Genomic DNA, 25,110 nt, shown 5'->3' on the forward strand with positions numbered 1-25,110 from the left:
TATACCACATTAGAGTATTGTAAGTATACCACATTAGCGGAAACTGTCAAATTGTACAAAACATACTAAAAAATATGTTAAAAGTTAGATTTGAACCAAACTCACATCGAAATCACGTGAATCAATAGCAAACTGTTCTACTTAAAAAAAAGGTTTTTGTAAATATTGTTTTTTAAACGCATGTGTATGCATTTGTAAGGCTCCCAAAAAAAGTCCACGTAACCGTTTATAAAGATTTATCAATTTTTGGAAAGGTATGGAATATTTTCGTGTTTTTGAGCACGCATTTTTCGTTAAACAAATGGTGTACCCTTTTGCTTCAAGAGACGCCCTTCTATTATCTTTAGTTTCTTAGAAAACAATGTGTACCACATTACCAACCTATACCACATTACCAGAACTTACTCTACCCCGTGTTCAAAACTGCCCCACTCTCCCCTATGCTATATTAATATTCGTCGAATTTCTTACAATTTTGGCTATCTATTTGTTCATTTATTGCAATCAAAATTATATTTTCATTGTAAATATGTTTAACTTTTTTTTAATGCAAAATATTTTTAGTTGCAATGAATATTTTCTTTAAATGCAAATATAGGTAAGAAATAACTTAAAAAAAAAAGCAAAAGAGCAAAATGTCTCATGAAAGAACATGGAAGAAATAGAAACATTAAAAAACACCCTGTTTGCTGTTAAGGATATTATAATCAGCTTTAGTAACTACTTTAAAACCAATTCAATCTTGTTTGTACAGAATAAGATACCTAATTTTATTTGATCATTGAACTTTTTAATTTAATTAAATCAAAAAATAAACTTGCACTATTACTTACTCCAAAATATATTATTATATACACCTACAAATAATATATATGCAAACAATGCTTAATCACGAAGTCAATTAGTTAGTTTTTTATAGTGGTGTAGATTTATAAAACCTGATCAGCTTACATGCAAAAATTCAATTTGTTCATTATCGTGTTTGATTGGTAAATTGGCTTAGTGAACAACAAGTTGGTTTAATGTTTCAGTAGTTCTCGATTTCTAATTTAAAATAATTTAATCCAATGGCAAGGACTTCTATAGAATGCTTTTGGAATCAAAAGCTTGTCTGTATTTTCTTACACCCATAGGAGGTATCAATTTTTCCATAAAAAAACTATATGAGAAAACGAGACATCTCAAAATCATATTCAACTTAAAAAGAGGTTCAGTTCAAAATCAATAACAAATTGCAATTCGAATCCACCCACAAACCTATCCATTCAACACGTATCTAATGACGTCAACTTAAAACCAAAGAAAAAATGTAATAAACAAATTGCATTCCATAGAGAAAATAAAAAAATGTTTCACATTTGACATAAATAATACACAAATAAGATTAAACTTTAGAAATACTCACCTAATTCCGCATAACACAATGCTCCCACCATACTCAGCAATCCACATAATATCCAAACTATTATCGATTGTCCTATTGAACCGGAATACAACAACACACCTTTAGGACTCACAAAAATACCCGCTCCAACTATTACACCAACAATTATCGCCACACCATCCAACAGACCGAGTTCTTTTTTAAGTCGAAATCCACCTTCACTAGAACTATCTGAGTTTGAGGCGTTCAACGCCTTACCACTTTCTACACCCGCCATCAAACGATCAGGACCATCAAATCCGGCTTTCGGCACTAATTTATCACCGATTTCAACACGAGCCATTATTTTCAATTTATATCTATATGAAAATTTATGTTTTAAAAATACTTTATGGTAACCCTAACACTTTTTTGGAAATATAACAACAAAAAAGATACAAAATTTCGGGCGGGAAATTCAAAAACTATGAATTCTATATGATGGAAAATGATATCAGTTGATAAGCGATTTGCATAAATTTTAACATGATTAATGCAAATAACACACTTCCGGTGGTGAACTACTAAAATTCTCTTTTTTTTTTTTTTATTTGTCTCTCTTATATTTTTTGCTAGTAAAAGATGACGTTCAACTTATACCACGTGTACACGATATAAATAATAATACAAGTACTATCGGATAATATTTTAACAACCCAGCTTTTGTACGTAATTGGAATGGTTAATTATTTTGTGTAATTTTATTGCAAGCAAATGTTAATCATAAAATAATAATAATTTTTTAATAAAACAGCTTAACAAATAATAAAAGTGCCGGTAAATATATTAACCGACCAGGCAGACAGAAATTTAAAAAAATAAAATACAAAACCAAACTAAACTGTCTGACGCTCTAACTTCAACTGATGGCATGTGAAATAAAAGTGAACCATACAGCAATGAGGTTTTGCTACCTCGAATGCTTGAATTCAATGCGAATGAGAATGGTGCGTGGCTTTCGGATCGGGAGAAAACCCGAATTTTGCTTTGCGAAAAGTGAGTGTTTATAAAAAAAAAAAAATACATGGAAGCATAATGCTTTATATGGTGGGAAAGGCGCTCTTCTGGAGTAGAGTAGGTATAATTTTATTTATTTATTTTATTATTTTGGTGGTTTGTTTTTGGTGAGGTAGAAAGTAAACACTTACACTACCTACACTACAAACTACTTAAGGGCTGATGCATGTTGATGACAATGTTGAAAAACATCAAAGGAAATTAAAGAGAAATATCAGGTAAGTTAGCTCAGGTAGATGGCAGGGATGAGAATGCTAAGCCCGAAAAGTGAAGCATACTGCCCAAAAAAACGAAGTAGATTTGGAAAATATGTAGCAGATAATGGAAAAAAAAATATACATATAAAACAAAGGAGAATACCCAAAAATAAATATATTAAAAAAAAAAAAACCCAGCACCGATTTAAATGAGACCTGCATGGCTCGAAAGCGCATCACTCGTAAATAACAAATTAGATTTTTTTTCTCAAAAAGCCATCCCCGTGATTGCTATAATGATTTTTAATTTGTTTTTTATTACAAAATTATTTTCATTGACTTGGTCTTAGTTCCATGAGCAAAGATGTGCCATCTGCCATATAATAACCTAAGATTGTTTTTTAAAAGCCGATGTCTGATTATTATGCAAAATGCATAACCGGACCCACAGCCATTATGTGGATCTGGGCGGTGACATAAAATAATTGATATCTTGGATGTTTCTTTGATTTTTATGTATATGATGTGAAATTCTTGCAGTGCTTAAAGAGCACTAACAATGCATTTTTTTTAACAAAAAATGAAACAAGATGACACATCTTTAATGAAATTTTGTTCGTTAGAAAAAATTTTTTGAACGAAGTAGAAATAGGTTGCTACGTAGCAGATACATCAAAATAAATTAATGAAGTAGATCTGCTACATATGAAGTAAATACTCATCTCTGTCTAGTAGATGGTATATGTATAAGGTATTAGAAAGTATTAGAAAAGTAGTTAGTACTAAAATGCAATATTCGTTTGTATGTTGTTGTTTTTATAGTACAATCTGAATGCTTTGAGTCACTCACTAGTCAACAAGATTTTTGCCGCTAGAACCAAAATATATATTTTGAAGGTTTAAAGGTTGGTGAACTATAATCCGAAGTCAGAAATATTCTATTGGCCCCCGTTTTTTAAATATTACCGTTAAGAAAAATACTTTCTTAGCATTTTATAACGGTAATATTTCAAAAACGGAGGCTTTTAGTTTTTTCTGACTTCGGATTCGAGTTCAACACCATCAAAAACATCAAGAAAAGTATATTTTGATTCTTGTGGCAAAAAAAAAGTTGACTAGTGCTGTTTTTGAGCCAAAGAATTACTTTAATTTAAGATATCTCGGGCAATAAAAGAGATATCGGAAATATATAAACAGTTTTTGAAAGACTAAAATGAGTTTTTGGAGCACCTTTACAACCTTTTTGACCAGTGTAAATCTAAACGGACATTGTACGAAAATAGTAGGTCTTTTTTTCTGTCTGCCTGTCTGTCTGATTTTATCCCATTTTACCGAGAAGAACACTTTTTCGTGTGTTTTGGGGAATTTGATTGTTTAAGAGAGCCATATTAGTGGATTATTCAATAAAGCTCATTTTTCTCAAAAACCACTGTAACGATTTTGATAAAAAAAAAAATGTGTATACTGTCGCAAATATCGCCTGCCTTTTTAAATTGAAGTACTTTTTGAATCCTTTTTAACGGTACCGAACCTGTTATAGAACTGTGTAGTTGATTTCAATTTCAAATTGTATAAAGTAAAAGTATTGTTGTTAAAGTCATGTGAATTTTTTGAAAAACACATACCAAGATTTTTTGAAAAATTCAATATTTTTGTAACCTAGTTTTTGAAAACGGTATTGATGACTTTTTGAAATTTTGTTTCTTATGTGTGTTCGGTCTGTGTGTCTGCATTTCATAAAAACTTACGCAAAAATGGCAAATTAAGTTTTTGAAAAAAAAAAAACTGTCGTTTTAGTAGATCCTTCTAATATAATAAACCAACTTTTACCATAAGTACACGTGTGGCCAGCTTTCATTATAAATTTTATTTTATACTTTGTCATTATCAAGCTCTCCTTATATGTATAATGATATAGTTACCTATATCACGTAATAACTTATATCACGCAAAAGCTCAAAATTATTAGATTTAAAAATACATATTTGAAGTTAAAATTTAAGCAGTAAATGGTTTTTTTAATGTAAATATCAAAAAAAAGTTAAAATAATGTTGTAAAAAACGGCTCTATATGTAAAAGAATAATTTTTTTTTCTATAAAGGGAATAGGAATAGCAATGATACACAGGATAGTTCAGAAAATAAGTTCTAATGCAGTGGATATGAAAAAAAATTGTTGCCCGGACAAAATTCGCATTATTAAGTACAAAGCTTTGATTCAACACTAAAAATGGATTTTAAAAAGTCTACATCAGTTGATAAAATAATCGAGGGTGAAAGTCGAATATCTTTAGCAAAATAGTTGATTTTGAATTTAAAGTTCAAGTTCATATTCATTCTCTGCAATCGTTAAGATAGAAGAGTTATGAGACCGTATTTGAAATAAAAATAAAAATTGCTGAGAAAAGTGACCAAGATAAGTGTAACCTTATCGAAACATCGAGTCGTGTCATATTTTTATATGAAAAAAGTTTAGATTATCGCGATAGGTCCGTAAAGTATTAAAAAACTATTAAAAGTGAAATACCCGTTTTAAACAAGATACCTATTTAAAAAAAAAAAAATTTAGTTAAAAAAATCTTAGTCGATATACGAGTAAATCATAAAAACTCATTAATTAATTTGTCTGAAACTCTCGGTACTCAATTTCAAATTTTTTGCTTACCAATTTTCTATTTACCAATAGAAGTGGCATTCTAGAGATTAATAGTGCTTTTACGAATTTTGTAAATATTTTAAAAAAAATAAATTGTTACTGAAAGATCTAAGTAAAGCTATACATAAATGAAATCATCTATTTGAGCTATAACTAAGTATACACGATTGGAAAATCTTCCAATATTTACCGAAATGTCGAAAGTCTTCCGATAGCAATAAATTTGCTGACAATTTTGAAATTTCTACCAATTAAAAATTTTCTGTTTATGTAAGGCCAATAAATGTTTCCTTTATATTATTTTTCAAATAAACCTGTTTTAAAGAATAGAAATATATTTCCAAATTCAAAATTTTGAAAAAAAGTACAAACAAAGCAAAAGATTTGCTGCCTATTTTTCTGTCACTTTTGACAGATTTAATTGGTAAAATTTTTTTTTGGGAAAAATCGGCCGATTTTGGAATATTTTCCAATCGTGTATACTTAGCTTAAGAAACAAATATTCTCTAACATAGAACTGGTAAAAATTTATCAGGCGCTAAAAATTTCAAATTTTGAACCCGAGCAGCATTTACTTGCTGATGAAATTAAAAATACTTGTTTCATTTTCTTCGTTATCAATGGATACAATTTTGTTTTCTTTTATTTCCTCATAAAATAAAACCTAAAAATAAATCTCATATAAGTACTAGTACATAGATAATTTTGTATCCAATATCGAAATAGGAAACGGATGGTTTCCCAATACCGTTCAAATTGACCGAAATATCATAACAATCTTCAAATAGCTCCTACAGTAATTCTATTACATTGGTAACTCTATTTCTTTTTTTGTTTATTTAATTTCCCTTGATTAAGAGAACATAGTATAAACTAATTATTCCATTATTATAGTCTCTTGTTAGTAGTTTTACAATTTCTCTCTTTCTAAAAATACCATGTGGCAGAAGCAGTCAGTCGCAGTGGTATTCGCATTGTGCAGATGTTCCCCACAGCTCAACAATACAAAAAAAAATGTATGACGAAATTTCTTCAAACTTGTAATAAGCAAAACTCTTTCCGAATCGAAACCAAAATGTGATGTAGTGTCTACCTGTGATTACGTATGCGATGAACTCTTCTTTATGTAGGTATTCCACTCCACTCTACAAAAGAATAGAAAAAAAACAATAAAAATCTGATTTCTAACAACAAACGTTGACGAACCCTCCCTTTTCTTCAGGTAATTTCTTTTATATGCCTCAATGAATCACTTGAAGAAAAAAAAAATCCATTAAAGAAACAAGAATTCGATATTGTTTGTTGGTCGCTTGACAAAAATTATTTTGCCGGTAAAAAAAAACTGATACTCTTTACTTTTGATATAAATATGGAATTAAAAAAAAGCAGTCTATATTTATTCAGGTGATTTTTTTTTTTTTTTTAAACAAATTATTATCAATTTAACTGGTGCCTAGCGACTTTTTAATGATGTTTAAACTTAACGTGTTTTATTTTTTTTTTTTTTAAGTTTGATGGAATCTGCTTCTGTTGACAATTAAGCAGAAGTTAAGGTCAATCGGGGTTGAAACCTTCACTATTGCTTTGCGTGTTGTTGGTATTTTATTATGAAAATGTTTTTGTTAATTTACATACATTTTTTTTATAACTAGTACTAGTCTCATTTTCATTGTGCTTTGCGGTATACTCGTATGCTAATGAACTTGTTGTCTAGAGATTGAAGTCTTGAAATAAAGAAGATTAAATAAGTTCAGAATTATGTCGTTTAAGCTTAACTGGTTGATAAGTTTAGATATATCAGGGTATTAATGAAAATTGCAAAGATTGGGAAGATATTTTAATGATAGCATCTTAATTCTGAACAATTACCTAGTTAAGATCGTCTAAGTAGATTGGTATCAATGTTGCCACAATGTTACAAGTGTAACAAAAGTGTTACTTTTTTGAAATATTCAACAATTTTGTTACCATGTTACTTTTTATTCTATTCTATTTTATACTATTGCAGGCAACAATGATCTGTTTATGGTAAAAACGTTTTAAATCTATTTTTTTTATACCTATTTGTATTTGCTAAGGACAAAATGGATGGAGTTGGGAAAATTTAATGTGTTAATATTATAAAATTTTTAATTTTAGCCAAGAAATTCTTCTCATAAATAATTCTACTTTTCCGTTTTTAAATTAATTAAAAAAAAAAAAAAAAATAATATAAAAAAATATGCACTTAGTTTCGAAAGTAACAGTTATCAATCTTAAAATGTATCTATAATCTAAAAGATCTTGAGGGTTTATAATATCTTTTAACAATACGCAAGAAGACAAAACTGTTTAAAATGCAGGGCTATTTTTCAGAAAGATATAAAACCTAATAAATAGTTCCCCTCCGCCTTCAGTAGAATAACTTCATTAATTGAAACCTAGATGAGAAACGAAAAATCCTACACAAAAACGGCACAATTAAAAATAATAAATTAAAGTTTCTAAGTCCTCAAAGTCGTAAGCGAAATGATAACGAAAAAATATCATCGAGTATTATGTCAAAGTAAATAAAATGCACGACTGGGGTCGCACGTACTTGCTCTTGCAGCTCAAAGCACTTTTATGTTAGTCTACTTGTAGATTTTAAAAGCTGGATCTATTTAAAAAAAAATTTATATTGGGGAAGAGCCGACATTTAGGGCAAAATTATGTTAAATGAAAAAAATTTTTTTTTGTTATTTGACTTTTTTTGAGAAAAAATAAAAATGCAGTTTTATTGCCACTGCTTTAAATATTACGTATACAAAGTTTAATCAAAATCGTTAGAGCCGTTTTCGAGAAATTCGTAATATCGTATTTTTTTGTATGGGAGGTATACGTTCTAAACGAGATATAAAAAAACAAAAAAAAACCAACTTTCAGAATTCCATAAAAATCATCTGTACCAAATTTGAAGAAAATCCATCCACCCGTTTAGGCTGTGGAAATGTGTACAGATGGACGCACAGACGCACAGACGTACAGACGCACGGACGGAATTGCGAGACCCACTTTTTTGGAATTCTCCATCATCGTAATGTTGGTTTTGATTAAAACCTCAATTTTTTTTTTCGACACGAAACCAATACTTGCCCTATAGAGCAAGTAAAAAAAATAAATTAAATTAAAATCAAGAAAAAATATGAGAAAACGTTTTTGAACCAAAAAAAAAATAAAAATCAAACTGTCAACACATTTCTTTATAATAGAAAAAAGGGCCAGGAAAACTCTCCATATAGTCCGGAATTGTTTTCTACAGCTGTTTACTGAAAAACGGAAAGCATATTGAAATTTTGATTTCGTTGATACAATTTTGTATCGTCTTCATATTAAGCTCAAACTAAAAATTTCGCTCTGCTTTTTGAAAAGTGAAAATTCTACTAGTTTATTTTATTTAACCTCTTTTTCGCTGCAGCAGCCTGCTAGACTTCGTAATAATAAGCTTTCAATTAACATAAGATTCGATTTATGACTTTTTTGTATTTTGTTACGCTTTTTTCCCATTTGTTACGCTTTTTGAAAAATGTTTTTACTTTTTTAAAAAAGCCTGCGGCAACACTGATTGGTATCAACTAACCTTGAATATTAGAAATAGTGATTATATAGCCTTAAGGTATTTAATTTGTAACGGGTGTGAGACTGTTACTTCATTTTTTGTTTCTAAATAAAGTATTTAATAGCTTCCAAACCTAATAGTAATAGGTTTATTAAATTGTTAATAAATAATTAAAATAACATTTTGTTTACCTGTATTGCAACATCACAAACTCTTTTGTATGTAACGGGTGTGACATTAGAAAATCGATTCAGTGTGCTTCTTAGACGTGACTTTTAGATTTTTGAATGAATAGTCGTGGATATCAATATGAAAGAAAATTTAATTACGTTTCCATATAATTCAAGGATATTAAGAATAGGAAAATAAAGAAATTTGGTTTTATAACAATTCAAAAATGTAACGGGTGTGACATATTTTTGTAACGGGTGTGGCACAGTAAAAAAAATGAATTAAAAAAAATATATATGAACATTAAAGAAAAAATAAATAACTTCAAATTTTAAATACCTACATATTTAAGCACTTTTTACACATTAATAAATTAATTAGGGTCAGAATCTAAGTACATATACCTACATCAGAATAATTGATTTTTTTGAACAAATTATTTCTATTTTGGATAAAAATGCCCGTCCACCATAAATACAGTTTATTGTACGATTTAAAAAAAATCTTGCTTTGAATTCTCTAGAATGTCAATTTTTCCCATATTTTACAAAAAAAATTAATTTTTTTTTTTAAATTTTAAATTGAGGTATATACAAAAATTAAACTACAGTAAAACCCACTTAAAGGAAATCCGCTTTTCTTATTCCCAAATATTGTATTTCACTTAAACAGGGTTCGTTTAAGTGAAAAAGCCCGCTCAAGTGAAAGAGAGGGTGTGACATTTTGCCGTTTCTCTAATATTAAATTGTTAAAGTAAAAAGTATAAGTATTTAAATACCATAATTAAATATTATATATTTTCACTTTCATTTGTGGTTAACACAGATGATTTCCAATAAACTTTTTTTTTAAGTCTTTGACCGAGTAGATAGGTACCTAAATAAAATAGAAAAGCAGAAACTTTTTTAGGAGCGGCTAATGAGGTCATTGAATCAGTAGATGAACTTGATATTTTGAACTCTATAGATATTTGTTATTGTTAAGAAAATTCTGAGGCTAATACAGTTGGACAATTGAAATTAGGGCTCTTGATATTACCCGGGTAATACCCGTTTCGATAAATACCCGGGTACCCGGGTACCCGAATATGCGGGTATTACCCGAATGTGCGGGTACCCGGGTATTTTAAGTGGCGGGTACCCGAGAAACCGGGTAACGTGTTCTTAATAGCATAAAATGAGGGAAAATATCAGAGAAATCTAGTTTAATTTATTTATAAGTAATTAGTCGTTCATAAGAAAAATTCGTTTTGAAAAATATGAGCCTTTAAAAAATTACCCATAACAAACACGGTTTAAACAATAATAACACCCGCACACAAAATAAAAAAAGTGTCATGTACCAGGAACCAGACCTATCTTTCTATATGTTTTTAGGCACGCTGAATCCGAATTTCAAGTCCGTTTGGCCCGGTCACCCTCCAGTTTTGTGCTGTGACTGCATTTTGTTTGGATTTTTATGACTTTTTTGGAGTTTTTTGCATTTTTCTCAAAACTGAAGGGTGTTCGGGCCAAACGGACTTGAAATTCGAATTCAGCGTGCCCAAAAACATATAGAAAGATAGGTCTGGTTCCTGGTACATGACACTTTTTTTATTTTGTGTGCAGGTGTAATTGTTGCGTTTTTATAAAATTAATTTTCTATTTCTCAAAAGAACCATATATGCGTTGGTAAGGTTTTAACAAAAAAAGTTTATTTTGAAGAAAGTTGTTTCTTTCCGTCATAAGAATACATATTACACTTTGATGTTTCTTATAAGCGTCGTGCATTGTATTCTGATTTCTGATACGCGAATGTTACATAATCTCATCAATGCTCACGAATGTACACATCCCAACTAGCATAACAGCTTCTGTAAATTGAAATCTTCCAGGTTCTACTTTTTATACAGCTTGTATTGAGCTTGCTTCAGAATTTAACTGCTTATAGAAGTTCGGACTTGTTTAACAACTTCTAATAAGTTGTTTAAATACTTTTAAAGAAACTTAAACGAAGAAAGCTTGTTTTACGGATAAGTCTGTTTAATGAATTTATAGGAGCTTTACAGAAATTACCAAGTTTTGTATTTGATTTTTGGTTTTGATATTAAATAATCTAGCTCGGACACTTTTGGGTTTTGACATTGAATAATTTAGCTCTGACATTTTTTTGCTATTTGAACTGATTAAGTTTTTGATTTCATTAATGAATATACTAGGATGGCCGAGTGGGTAGAGTGGTGGACTACCACCAAGCAGATACGAAGTTCGATTCCCGTGTGTGGTAAAAAATTATATGCTTTTAGAATTATTCTTAGAGCCGATTTTTCCGTCTTCTAATAAACAGTCAGTTAACTGTTCGATGAAGTTTAAGAAGTTGATAGCAAATTTTAGGAGTGGATGTTTAACCCAAATGGGAGAACTATGAAGTTTTATAGCCTTATGCGTTATAATAACGAATTAAAATGCCTGGCAACTTCAAGTCGTGGCTTTATATTGTTTTCAAGGAGTTCAAAAAAATTAGTTTTCCAGCTGATATGAATAGCCTAAATTCGTAATATATCATATTCTAAATACAGGAACTTTAAGTCCGAAAACATCAATCTTGATAATGCAGTCAATAGAACTAAAAAACACATGTTTGATGTTGTGACCCGATTTCTTTTTTTTTTAAGAAAAGATTGACTCCAACATTGGAAGTAAATAGCAGAAGAGGCGTAACGAAGTCCGCCGGGTCAGCTAGTTGTTTATATAAATACTGTACTATACTACTGTTTTGTATAAAAGTCTTAAAGTCAAAAAGAAATTAAGTTATGTTAAATTTATAATATTGTTTATGTTTTTTTTTAACCTCGACTATAGTCGAATCGATCGAATCCAACTATACATTTATTGATTTTACAGTGTGGTAAACAGCAAAGACCGAGAAATGTTCTTAAATCTGTTTCAATCACATTATTTATGCCTAGATACGAAAATATTGCCGCTACCCGAATATGACCGGGTACCCGTATTATAACGGGTACCCGAATTTATGGCCCCCGGGTAATACCCGGAAATGCAGGTACCCGGGTACCCGGGTAGTTACCCGGGTATGCGGGTATCAAGAGCCCTAATTGAAATCATAAAATCATGACACTACTGAGTAATTTTCCTTATCAACATTTTTTGAATGCCGATAGGTAGTGTAACATATTCATAAGAATGTTATCTAATCAGTCAAGTCAGTGTCATTGTTGTTGGTGGAAGTCTAAAATGATTTGTCATTAATTTGTTATATTTGGTTCTTGTTTTGTACCTATTTCAGAATGAAATATTGATATGAATCCGTGGCTTGTTAAGAAAGATCATAACAATCCCGAAATAATAAACAAATTTTATATTCTTAAGGGACGAAATTCTTAATCATTTGCATTGTTTATAACTTCATAACAACACCATTGAGACAAATATAATAAACAAGTATCCCACATCGTTAAATACTTGATAATTGAAAAATTAAAATAAATAGAATAGGTATTTACAAAACTTTTTTGCTATCGGCGGGGCGCGCTGATATTGTGATTATCTACCTACCGATTCTAATGGGTCAAGAATTGTTTGACATTGATTAATTGTTATTGATTCAATTAGTTTGAAGCTGTTAATGATTTATTGATTATATTTGGTATAATAATGCTGTTATCAAATAAGTAAGGCAAAAATTGTTTATTGGAATATAATAATAATGCATTTGTGTTTGAAGTTTAAGGTATAAAATAATTTATTAAATAAACGTGCTTTTTAAACGAAAAGCTACCACTTTTTATAATGCAAGATTTAATATTTTAATTTATTGCAATGATAAGAAAACAAGAATAAAAATTAAAACAATTGGAGTAGTTTATAATAAATAATAAATACACTTTTTTTAACAATCTGAATAAACAAGTCTTAACCATTTTAGATGCTTAGGATTGAAGCAAAATAATTAAAAAATATCTTGTGGCTCAGGTAATAAGATATGAGGCAGTATTATATCGATTTGCAAATAAAACTAATTTGCTTATATTTGTTTATTTACTTATTAGTGGAGTAACTAAAGCTCAAAAATTGGCAATATTAGGGAACCCGGCCGAACAGCTTAGATTTTGATGATCTTATATATGATGATGATCTTATAAATATATATGGGAGTGAGGGACAATCTTTCATCGTTCAAGCGATAGATGCAATTTTCTTATTAATTGACTTCAAACACAAAAAAAAAATATTTGAACACAACGGCAACGCCTACAATATTTAAATGTACATTTTTAAAAAGCTAAAAGCTTAGTCATATTTGTAAAATTAAAATTAAGTTAATTGAATTAAGGACTTTTGAAAGAATGGTAACTCAACTCAGATTCTTGAAAAAAAAAATTATTGAAAAAAATTTAACATGTCGTTTTTTAAACTTGGTCGTAATATAAAATGCATTTATTTTCAAATTTTTTTGGCCACATTTATTATGATTTGAAATTATAAAAGGAAATGTCAATATGTATTACGGTTCATGAAAAAAATTAAAAAGTTTTTCATTTTCAAAGAACTTTTTTGAATAGAAGTTTTGGAAAAAAATGTAACTTATTTTTTTTTTAAAGTTCAACTTTTAAATATAAAATTATTTTTTATTAATTTAATAACCCTTACTGTTGAAAGCTAAACAACAAAAATTTAAAGTTCTTATTTACCAAAGTCTTTGAGAAAATCAATTATTTCAATGCAAAAATTCAGTTTTTATCAAAAAAACCCATTGAAATTGAAGTAATTTTTAATTTTTTTTTAAACTGTAATATATATTACCTTTTTCTCTTCGGAATTCAACTGATAATATTTATGGTCAAAATTTTTTTTAAAATAAATTCATATTTTATTAGAAAAAGTTTGGAAAAAAGTCATTTAAAAATTTTTTTTTAACATTTTCTTTTAAATTCTGAGTTTGAGGACCATTTTTTCAAAAACTCTTCATTAAATTTAGTGGATTTAAATTTAAGAGATAAGAATGAGCTTTTGGCTTTTTAAAAATGTATTTTAAAATATTGTAGGTGTTGTCGTTGTTTTCAAAATATTTTTTTTTGTGTTTGAAGTCAGATTGTGAGAAAATTACATTTATCGCTTAAACGATGGAAGATTGTCCCTTACCCCTTTATACTTTTTTTCCTTAAATTACCTAGAGAATGTTTTGCTATCATTTGTTTTATGAAATTTAAGCAAAAAAAATGGTTTTGTTCAAAAAAATTTAAATTATCTATTAATTCGTATTGAATTATATTTATTTTTTATTATAGCTATTAAATTCATAGGAAAAAAGGGTGGAAAAAAGGAACAATACTTTATTCAAAGTTTGTGATCTAAGAATTTTTGACCTAATTTCCCAATGTATTTCTGAAGATATATCAGATATATATGTATATATTTTATGAATTTTCCAAAAGCTTAAGTATGTACAACAGCAATTGTACTATTCGAGCAAGTGCGATTCAATTGTTCATTTTATTTTCATTTAATTTATTGGAACATTCGGAGCATGATCTTGCATTCGCCATGCATCTTGAAAAGAGGTTGGCTTTTTATTTGTGACTTCGGGAATCACTCCCTTCTTAACAACGATGAAACATTTTAGGTAATGAACTACCTAAGCTTTAAAAAAAACACTGCATTCTTAAAAAATATCGATAATGGAACTATGGCACTTCGGTTTTCTTGCAAAAACTCATATTTTGGATATTTCCGTATATCTCATTACAGATTGGACCTATGTTATTCAAAATATATAGACAGATAGCTATTTCTTATCATTTTTTAAATTTTGTTGAAAAAAATTGATAACATTTTTTTTCACATGATGAACAATAAATTTTCAATGGAATTGAAATCCAAAAACTGGGCAAAGCGGATACTTTGATTACTTGTTTGACTGCACTTTTAAATAAAAATTATCTAAAAAAAAAAACAACAAAATTTTGTTATCTTAGCCTTTTGAATAAACATAAGTCAAAAAACTCATAATTTAAAAATTTTACAGTTTTTCCCAAGTACTATAAAATGTATGGGTTTTTTTTTGGCAAACTTGTGAATAGCTTCTTTTTGTAAAGAACTGCTTCCTTCATATGAATAAATTAATAATGTTATGTTTAGGTACTACTCATTTTTAGAAAAAAATTTACCTCAAAGTCAAACATTACCAAAGGGGAAGAAAATTGGAGTAGCCTTTGAAAAAATAATATCTCAGTTAACAAAAAAGATATCAACATTAGGATAACACAGTTACAAAGAATATCATTTTCTCTAAAAATTAAGACTTTAACAAAGTTTCTACCATTAATATTAACAAAGAAATTATTGTTAACATAGTAACGAAAAAAATTCTTAAAGTGTTATTATATTTTAAGATACAGGTATACAACAATTTTTTTCTTTGAATATATCCAAGAATCACTTTATTAATTTCTCATTTCTTATCTAATAATGGGACACAATGTATAATCTTTTTTTTGTTTTTTTTTTTTTCACAATAATTAATTGGTTTTTACTAATAATTTCGTTGCTTTAACAAGAACCGATCTTAAACTCACAACCTTTCAATAAAATTGTTTTAATATAGTTTGACAGTTGTTATCACTCCCGTGATGGATGATTTCACAATAATTCTACAATTTGAAATTTTTCCAAGCGTTCTAATAAAATTTTCCAAGTTATGATAAAATATGATGTATCTACAGGTTTTTTTTTCCAGACATTTTCAATTTTCATTGTTTAACTAAGAATCAAGATTAGAATGAAAAGAAATAAGATTGCGTGTTTTGTACTTAGTTCAAATAGGTTTAACAATTACTCAACAGTTTCAATTTTCATTATTTAACTTCAATTAAAATTTGAATTAAGAAAAAATCCGATTGGGTGTGCTTTAAGTTTAATTTTGTTGAGAAAATAGACAACATTGTAACAATCACCTCAGTCAATCAATTATAAACTCTAGTTCATTGTAAATCAAATATTGCCTGTTGTAAATTAAGTCTTTCTATTTTTCTAAAAATGTTTGTCCTTTACTAAGGCTTTTAAACGTGTGAAATAATAATGCAAAAAAATATTTAAAGCTACTTTAAGATTTTCTTGATGTGTCTATTTGTCATATGATATTAGTAGCTATTCAAGAAGCTTAACGTCAATGTCTCAAACTGTTTCCTTTCTCTTTTCATCCAGAAAATCACACTTATGTGCCTATAATACTATTTGTAGGTATTAAAGAAAGATTTATCATTCATCTAAGCGCCCGGCCACTGTCACATGCATATCACTCTCAAATATCACAAACAAAGATGATACTTTGCATTTTATTAAACGGTCAACATCCAACATCACACTTTATTATTATTATTCTTCTACTCAATGGGGAGCTCTATAAAAATAATTGATTTAACACATCATTATACTAGCGACACTTTGGTTGTTGGCCTCTATATACTCTTCTCTATAAAACAGCTCGGTAGCATTGCACCCTGCTTATGCCTCTTCTATATTATCACAATCTAAATAGATTAATCTTTGTGGTTTTATTTATCACAACAATGTCAGCTGGGTGTTTTTTTTTTTTGTTACACTCATTGATATTTATTTTTACGACTCTACTCATACATAAACATAGATATATTTTCTAGATTAAGTGGACATTCAACTGGAATTATTTATATTGTACTTGTTCGTGTAGTTTCCTAGAATTCATATTGAATATCCTCAAATTGGCAAAGAAAATGATTTGAATTATGCTAAAAAGCTTATACTATCATTATTGAATCATGCATGATTGTAAAATACATATGTACATAATAATCCCATGTTCAACATAAAAATTCAAATCTTTTTGGATAATAAAATAATGTTCTCTGTAATTTTGTTTGAATTGAAGTTGCTTTCATTTGATTTGACCTTTTCAAAGAAAAAAAAAAAAATATTCAGTAAATTGAAGATGAATGAACAGGAAATTATCATTTTGCTTTAGAATTTATGGAAAGCTAAAGAATCTGATACAAAACAAATTCTTTTTGAAGCTTCAGTCACATATCAGGAATAACTATGAAAAAAAAAATAATAAGCTTAATGAAAACCAACATTAATAAATATATAATACAAAACTAATTTACAAAAAATGTATCAAAGTTGTTAGAGTTGTTTTTGAATAAGAATGTGAAAGTACAATCAACCCTGTTCTAATCTGATGTCACCATCATGGACATTTGAATCGAACCTCATACTTTTTGCCCATTCCTTTTTGTTTAAAAAAATCCTAAAACTTATTCTTAAATGGTTTTGATCTCTTAAAAAATGAATAAAAGAGTGCTGAACCAAATTTGATAATTCTTTTTGTACATTGAGGGAAAAGGCACCATAAAACAACATAAAATCAATGAAAACCACATTGATTTAACTATTATTCGGAATGATTTTGCGTTGAAGATGAACATTTTAAAATCAACGTGGAAAAAAGGTTTATTTTTGATGGTTTCGTATCTTAAAGTCAAAAGTAGTTCATCTTTGAAACAATCTTCAATTTATTTTTTCCCTCAGTGTCAGGGGCGTACACTCCCTTGGGGCAAGCGGGGCGGTGCCCCGGGGCCCCCGACCGACGCCATCAGGGCCCCCACTGGAGACAATAGGTGTGTTTTTTATTACAACCGGTCTTAACTAGACAAAAAAAACGCAGTCTGGGCTAAGCAATTTACATGTTAAATACAACAACACCTTAGCCCCTTGGGCTTAGTTGTTTAGCCCAGAGATTTCTCTAGGCTTAACTTTTTGAAGAGTTTTAAATCTGTGCTACCAAACAAATTTTTCATAAATTGTTTAGAATTTGTTTAAAAACGTGAAAACTCACGTTTGGAAGGACAAAATGTATTAAAATAGTTTTGCTAGCATACATTTTTGTATCTTTTTATAAAACATACATGAAAAATACAAGAAAATGACGAAAGCGAAAAATATGACAACTCTAAATTTTTGTTGTGTCTGCTGTTTTCGGAACATTCAATATACAGTGCTGCCAAGATTTCTGGTTAAGCCCCGAGGCGTTTTTTTTGTCCAGTTAAGACCGGTGGTAATTAAAAACAGACCTAATGCAGAGAAGGAAACTGTTAGCATAAATTGAGTTACGAAGTAACCAGGGAGACAAATTATGTCATTCAGTGTAATGTACAATGCATTGGTAGCCACACAATATATGTACCTATATTGATTTTAAAAAAAGGTTACTCCAGGGGCCCCAAAAAAAAATAAACTGCTTTTTTAAGGGCCAATTTTTCAATAGTCAGATAAACCTCAGATAGAGCTCATTCTTGGGAATAAAAGTTTTTTTTATATTGACATTTGGCAGTTTTTATTCATCCGATAGTCTAACTGACGATTGAAAAATCAGGGCTAAAAGAAAAATTATAATTTTATCTTAGGGCCCCTTACTTGAAAAATCTTTGCCACCACAAATAATACATTATTGGCCCCAAAAAAGCAAAAAAATATTATTTGAGGATCCTCAAAAGTGGTTCAAAACAATCAAATAGAAAATTAAATATAAATTCAGGGGCCCCAACATAAGTACATCAGGGCCCAAAATAAAAACATTACGTTATTGGTGGCATTCCGAATATTACTTCAGAACAGAGGCCCCAATACCTATTAATTCTTGGCTCCAAAAAAATTATATTATATTTTAGGTGCCTCTAAGCACTTAATTTTGAGGCTCTAAAAAAAATTTTTCAGAGGCCCCAAAAAAAAAATTATGTCTGATGATGGAAAATAATGTATTTATTACTTCAGAACAGAGGCCCCAAGAACTATCAATTCTTAGCTAAAAAAATTTTATTTTAGGGGCCTCTCAAAAACAGAGGCCCCAAGAACTATCAATTCTTAGCTATAAAAATTTTATTTTAGGGGTCTCTAAATATTTAATTTTGGGGGCCCCTAGTACAAGTGTTTACTACTTTTATGAGAGACATTTTAAGTAAGTATAGCAAAGTGTATTACGAACATATTAAAACATTAAAATAAACCTAAAAATAAATAAGCCATACAAAAAAAAACAGGAATCGCGTATAAGTAATTTTTTTTGTAACTAAGGGGCTCCCAAATATCAAAGGGGCCTCAAAATTTAGTCTTACCCCGGGGCCCAGGTAACTCAACGTACGCAACTGCTCAGTGTATTGGAAAGCTGGTGCCTGCAGTGGTCTAATTTCGTTTAGTTCTGGCTATAGAAATTATGAGAAAAAAAAACTATAAGACCCAGTTTTGATCTATGGAAGTCGGTTTTGTTTTTTTGATAAAAATGATTATTAAATATAATACTATACACAAACGCTTACGTATCTACAAACATTTGTGAGGAAATTATTTAAGTCGTTAGCGAAAAACTTAGAGACCAAGAAAATAATTCTATTTTCTTCATTTTGGCCCTAGAAATTCTAATTTTCCCTTTAAAGAATCACTTTTAACAAAGTTTGAAATAAATCGCTTAGACATTAGGTATAGAGAGTTAATATAATAAAATAAAAATTTAAAATCATTCTGCTGAGGGTTTTTAATTTTTAATTTAAATCCTATTGGTGTTTTTAAATTAGTATCTCTCTATGATATGTACCTGTACCATGAATATACAATATAAATAGTAGAAAAAGTTTAGCATTTAAAAAACAAATCAAACTCATTACAACAATCTGACGACACTACTATTATAAAGAATGCAAAAATAATGGATCTTGTAATTGTCTGTCAGTTTCGATCTGCAATCTAAACAATTGAAGATATTTATTGGAAACTTTGTGATTAAAATTAACTGAAGCTGTTTGCTTGTTTTTGGAAAAAATGCACCATGGTAAGCTAAGAACCCACAGTAATTATGTTAATGTGGATAGGTCTTTGATTTGGATATATAAAATGTAAAATTCTTGCAGACCTGCAACAAAGTGCATCATGCAATGCAGTTTTTAAGGGTGCAGGGAACTATCTTCACGGGAACTACCTTCACATGGGAAATAACTTCACCTCTAGTGGGAAACATTTTTCTAGTAAAGCTAATTCCCACTGAATGTGAGAACCAATTTCACTTTTTCGTGGGAACGAAATTCACTTTTGGGTTAAGTTATTACCCACGGAGTGTGGGAAATTATTTTACTTTTTAATGCAGTATAGGCTGTTGTAATTTACTTCGTGGTTTTAAAAATCAATTGGAGCTACAAAATTTATTTTGTGAAGACTGTGGTACATACTCTTTTTACAATTGTGAGGACTGACAAATAGAAATAAGAAATAACAAAATTTTAAAATTTTTTACTTTTTTTTCGTAATGCTTAATCTTCAGAACTTAGTTACAACAAGAATTTATTTACCTTAAAAAATGAATTGCTGGGGTTACTATAATAAACTCCATATAATCTCAAAGTTTAAACGCGAAGCTGAAAAAAAATTTGCCCACGGGAGAATCAATTTTGAGGTGTGAAAATAAAAAAATTCGCGCGAATTTTTTATTTTCACAAGTTTACATATTTCATTTTTATGTCCTTTTTGCAAATCTGTGCACTGTGCTCAAATTTTGTATATATTCTTCAAATCCAATTGTAGGTGGGAAATATCTTCACATAATTTCTCGATGAACTTATTTCTCACCTTAAGCGGGACATAACTACACCATTAAAAAGTGAAATTATTTCCCATGTGAAGGTAGTTCCCGTGAAGCTATAGTTCCTTGCACCGTTTTTAAGCTGGGGCTGATATCTAGAAAATTTACAACATGATTGGTTTTTCTTTCACAATACGAAAAAGTTAAATTCAAGACGTTTTTTTTTTTGCGTTTAAACAGATAAAAAATGTATTTAAAAACGGCTAATATAAGGGTATATAAGAACAAGTAGGTATCTACGCGTGACACAGTCGTGCGTATAGTATTTTGTATACGTATTTTGACTGTTGGATCATTTGAAAGCTTATTATTTAAAATTGGGTCACTGTGGCGTATGCGTAACTTTTTTTTAAATATACTTATACCATTATAAAATTGCCATTGCTGGCGCTTCAAGAAACCATAATTTGACAGTTTATATCCCGAATCTGTACGAACGTGCATATATGTATGTATGTATTGTAATGTTTGTATTGTACCTATGTACAAAGCTGGCCCTAAATGTTTTTTTTTTTTTCTAACACATTGACCGGATTGATTTTTACAATTGTTTGCTTTCCTGTTACTAAACAATTGAAAACAGAAATTTTTTTGTAAAAGTTTTTATATTCTTTTAAACTGTTCTAGAAAGCTTGCATAATTTAAGCAAATTAACCTTAATTTCCAATAATTTTTTTTTTTTTTTCAAAAACTTGGTTTTAAGGAATTATAACATAAACATATAGCATTAAGCTATATTATGTTTGTATATTGTATACATAAAACTTCATTTCCTAGTTTGTTATCATATTGCCAAACTTTTGGCGTGTTGTAAACTTTAACTATTCTTAAATTTACTACTAGCTACTACAACTATTTCAAACAATCCCCTGTTTTCTTGTTTCTGGTCCAAGGGCAATATTTGCCCTTATTTTAACAACCAAAAACAACAATCACTTTTAATAAAACCTTAATCAGTTCATCTAATGGATCAATATGGTGACAACAAAGATACCTCTGCACACAAACAATTTTGGTTTTATTTATATTAGATGAGCTGCTCTATTAACATGCCTCTTGAGACCAAATAAACAAACACAATAAAAACATCCATCAACGTTAAACCATCAGAGAACTGCAAATTGGGTTGTAAATTAACTTGCTGAATTCATCAAAACAATCACGCGCACATCAATCTTTTTCTGCCTTATCCGTTTTGATTTCGTTTTATTTTTTCGTTTTTTTCTTGTATAGATACTTTTCAAAATTGCTTTTAACAAACTAAAACACTGGAATAAAATTTAAACTAATTTTATTACATCCGATTTATTTAAACAAAGTGTAGTTGCGTGTTATATATAGCATAGGTACCGTTAATTTTTTTCGCATTCATAATGGAATCATTTTTGAAATTTTTATTCAAAACTCATGATCAAATGCCAATTTATTGAATTACAAAAGGTGCTTAAATATGATATGAACTTAATGGCTTCGGTTGATATCGCTCAAAAGATCCTTATGTTAAAGGGACCGTTATTTTTCACACATTACGCACTGACTTCCGTTTCATTTGAACGGAAGGAACGCATTAGGCAAAAATTAAAATCACTTTTTGAAAACCATCTTTCAAATCCGTGAAAATACGATTATAAAGATTTTAGCTGCTATTTTTTGAGAACATGCGATTCGTGTTAATTAAATTGAACTAATTGCTACTTTTTTTTTTTCTTATTAATTAAAATGATAATAACCGTTAAATGTTAGCCGGCCATATTGCACAGAAACTATATGCCGACACGATTCCGAACTGAGCACTTTCGATTGTTTCACTAAACTGAAGAGAAACGGTGGTTATTCGTAACGACTTTGCATCGTCCAAGTCCATATTCAAGCCGTAAAGCGTAAAGTGTAAATGATTTCACCCCTGCAACAGCCAGAGACAGCTTTTTAAGGGTACTTTTCTATTGAAATAATGTCTACGTTAAACAAAAAACAAAAATAAAATAAAACAAAAATAATATATACATATATATTGGGGTGATAATAAAGCAATGATTTTTAAGAATAATAATATTTAAATTCAACCCACACAATCAATGTTTAGTTTGTTCGAGTATGGTAGAAGTGGAGGCACTGGCACCACTTGTCTCGTCGAGGTCATTATGTTACAAAAAGGAAGAGGATAAAAGTGTGAGACATGACAACAAGGCTGCATTTGGATTGAATGCAGTGTTTTGGGCGCGAAGAATCTTTAGAAATTACTTATTGAGATATTAAACCTAACCTTTCTTCCTATCGCCTTCTCAAAGTATTCAATGATTCTTATAAGAAAAAAATGGAATCAATCTTTGCGTTCTGTAAAAACGATAACACGGTGTTACAAAAATGAGGTTTCAAAATATACGCGGGCGGAGACCCCAAAATCTGAAGTTACGGGCAAAAAACGGTTTTTTGGACCTTCATCCTTCACCCATTGAAAAATTTCTAGCTTCGACAATTTTTTAACCATTTTCGATTTTTTTACAGTTTCTGATAGAAGATCAACAATGTATAAAACATGTAACTCGGTTAAACCACTTAGAATTTATAAGCTGTCAAAGTTCAAAAATTCCATTTTTTTCGTCATTTGCCCAACTTCGGCATCAATTTAAAGTATATGTTTTCAAAACAACATGCTATTTAAAAAATATATTCATAAACTATATCTATTTCCCAATCAATCGAGGTATTTTTTATGAAAATCACTCTAAAATTGGCTTAGAAAAAAAAATTTTTCGATTTCAACCCAGATACAGAAATTCGAACTTTTAGGTATAGAACAAAAATGTTGTTTCGGCACGTAGTAGGATAACCTTGGCGCCAGGATTTGATAAGGGGTACAAACATTTTTTTTCTTTGGAAGGGGGGTCTATCTCCCCCCGTTTAAGTGGGAGGGGCAGTTTTCTAAAAAAAAATTATCAAAATAAAAAAAAATTATTAAAAAACAACGGCAACACTTACAGTAATAAATGATACCATTTCCGAAAGGAAAAATTGTACATTTGATTTTAATTTTTAAATCAATATAACATAACCAATAGTTTTTGAAATAATAATTTTAATGGGTAAAAAGTTGTCGAAGATAGAATTTTTTCAATGGGTGAAGGTCCAAAAAACCGTTTTTTGCCCGTAACTTCAGATTTTGGGGGTGTTAGGGGATTTTCAAATACCGTTTCGTATTCAGTGCGACTAGCTCTACAAGACCTGATAGGTCTCCGCCCGCGTATATTTTGAGTGTTACACCGTGTAATTGATCTGGATAAATTGAAATACACGAATGTTAATGGTACCATTGAAAAGCTTGAAACAAAAGCTTTAAGACAATGCTAAGACCTTATAAAGATCCAATCAACATAAATGAAGTATATAAGAAAAAAAAAAGGATGAAATTATAGCAGAGAGTATCTGGAAAAATCAACATTAAAAAAAAAATTAATTGCAATTTATTGACAGATAACGCTAATAGTATCGTAAGAAAAAGAAGATTTAAATTGAAAAAAGAGTTTTAGGAAAATTTAACATTAAAAAAAATGAAGTGCAATTTAGTGATAGACAGGGCTGCCAGAAATCATGATTTAGCATGATTTTCATGTTTTTTGAACTAAAATCATGTTTTAATGTTTTCGTGCCCAAAATCATGTTTTTTTTTAATCCAAGAGAAAAATCTTTATAATCTTTTTGTAAACCAACAATCTTTTTCACTAGATGAACTGTTATTTTTAATGGGGGTTATCATGAATAAAAATTTCCCTCGAAATGTTTCCCATGTTTTAAATATGGGAGCGAAAATGATCATAAAAAGATTCCCTCGGAATTTTTTGGTATCGGCAATCAATTTTCCAGGGGAATTTAGACATCATTTTTACGATTTTTTGCTCCCTGGAAATAAATTCCGAGGGAGATTCAGGATCGCACAAAAAATTCCGAGGGAAAAAAATATTCCGAGGGAAACAAAATTCCCCTCGAGATTCACGATAGGGCCCAATAAGTCATTTAATACCTACATGAAGTATGTACATATATATGAAATTAACCTTAAATGATTACAAATTATAACCTGATTTATGTTTTCAAGTTTAATTCCCGCCATTTTTGTAATTTAAGTTATAATTACAATGGCCACCTTTTGAAAAAAAAGTGGGTAGATTACAAAAGCAAATAATTATTTTTTCCTTCAAAGGGAAATTTTTCCCGAAAAAAAAACTATAAACGTTTGAAGCCAAGATCTAAGAATTCTCCATCATAAAATGAGTTTGATAATTTTCACTTTAAGAATTTTTGCAAAAAGTACCCTGTGTAGTTATACCTCTGATACTTTATACTATTTTCTAAAATGCACTCGAAATAGTTTGTTTTATTCCCCCCTAGTCACGATGTGGTTGTTCATTTT

General features: G+C 29.4%; 1 protein-coding gene across 3 annotated transcripts in view; it reads right to left on the bottom strand.

Moving 5' to 3' along the window:
* LOC129918579 (Y+L amino acid transporter 2) overlaps nt 1-22,526 on the bottom strand; it is a 38,864-nt gene extending 16,338 nt beyond the window's left edge. The window contains exons 1-2 of one of the 3 annotated variants that reach the window (XM_055999195.1): nt 22,433-22,526; nt 1,406-1,743 (exon numbers count right to left, since the gene is read on the bottom strand). In XM_055999195.1, coding sequence (XP_055855170.1) covers nt 1,406-1,727 — 322 coding nt within the window. In that variant the 5' untranslated portion in view covers nt 1,728-1,743; nt 22,433-22,526. Of the gene's footprint in view, nt 1-1,405; nt 2,252-22,432 lie in introns of those variants that run through there. The other 2 variants (XM_055999197.1, XM_055999196.1) reach the window with 2 other exon arrangements.
* Between the last annotated feature and the right edge of the window lie 2,584 nt (nt 22,527-25,110).

This window comes from Episyrphus balteatus, chromosome 4 (assembly GCF_945859705.1).
Source record: "Episyrphus balteatus chromosome 4, idEpiBalt1.1, whole genome shotgun sequence".
NCBI lineage: Eukaryota > Metazoa > Arthropoda > Insecta > Diptera > Syrphidae > Episyrphus > Episyrphus balteatus.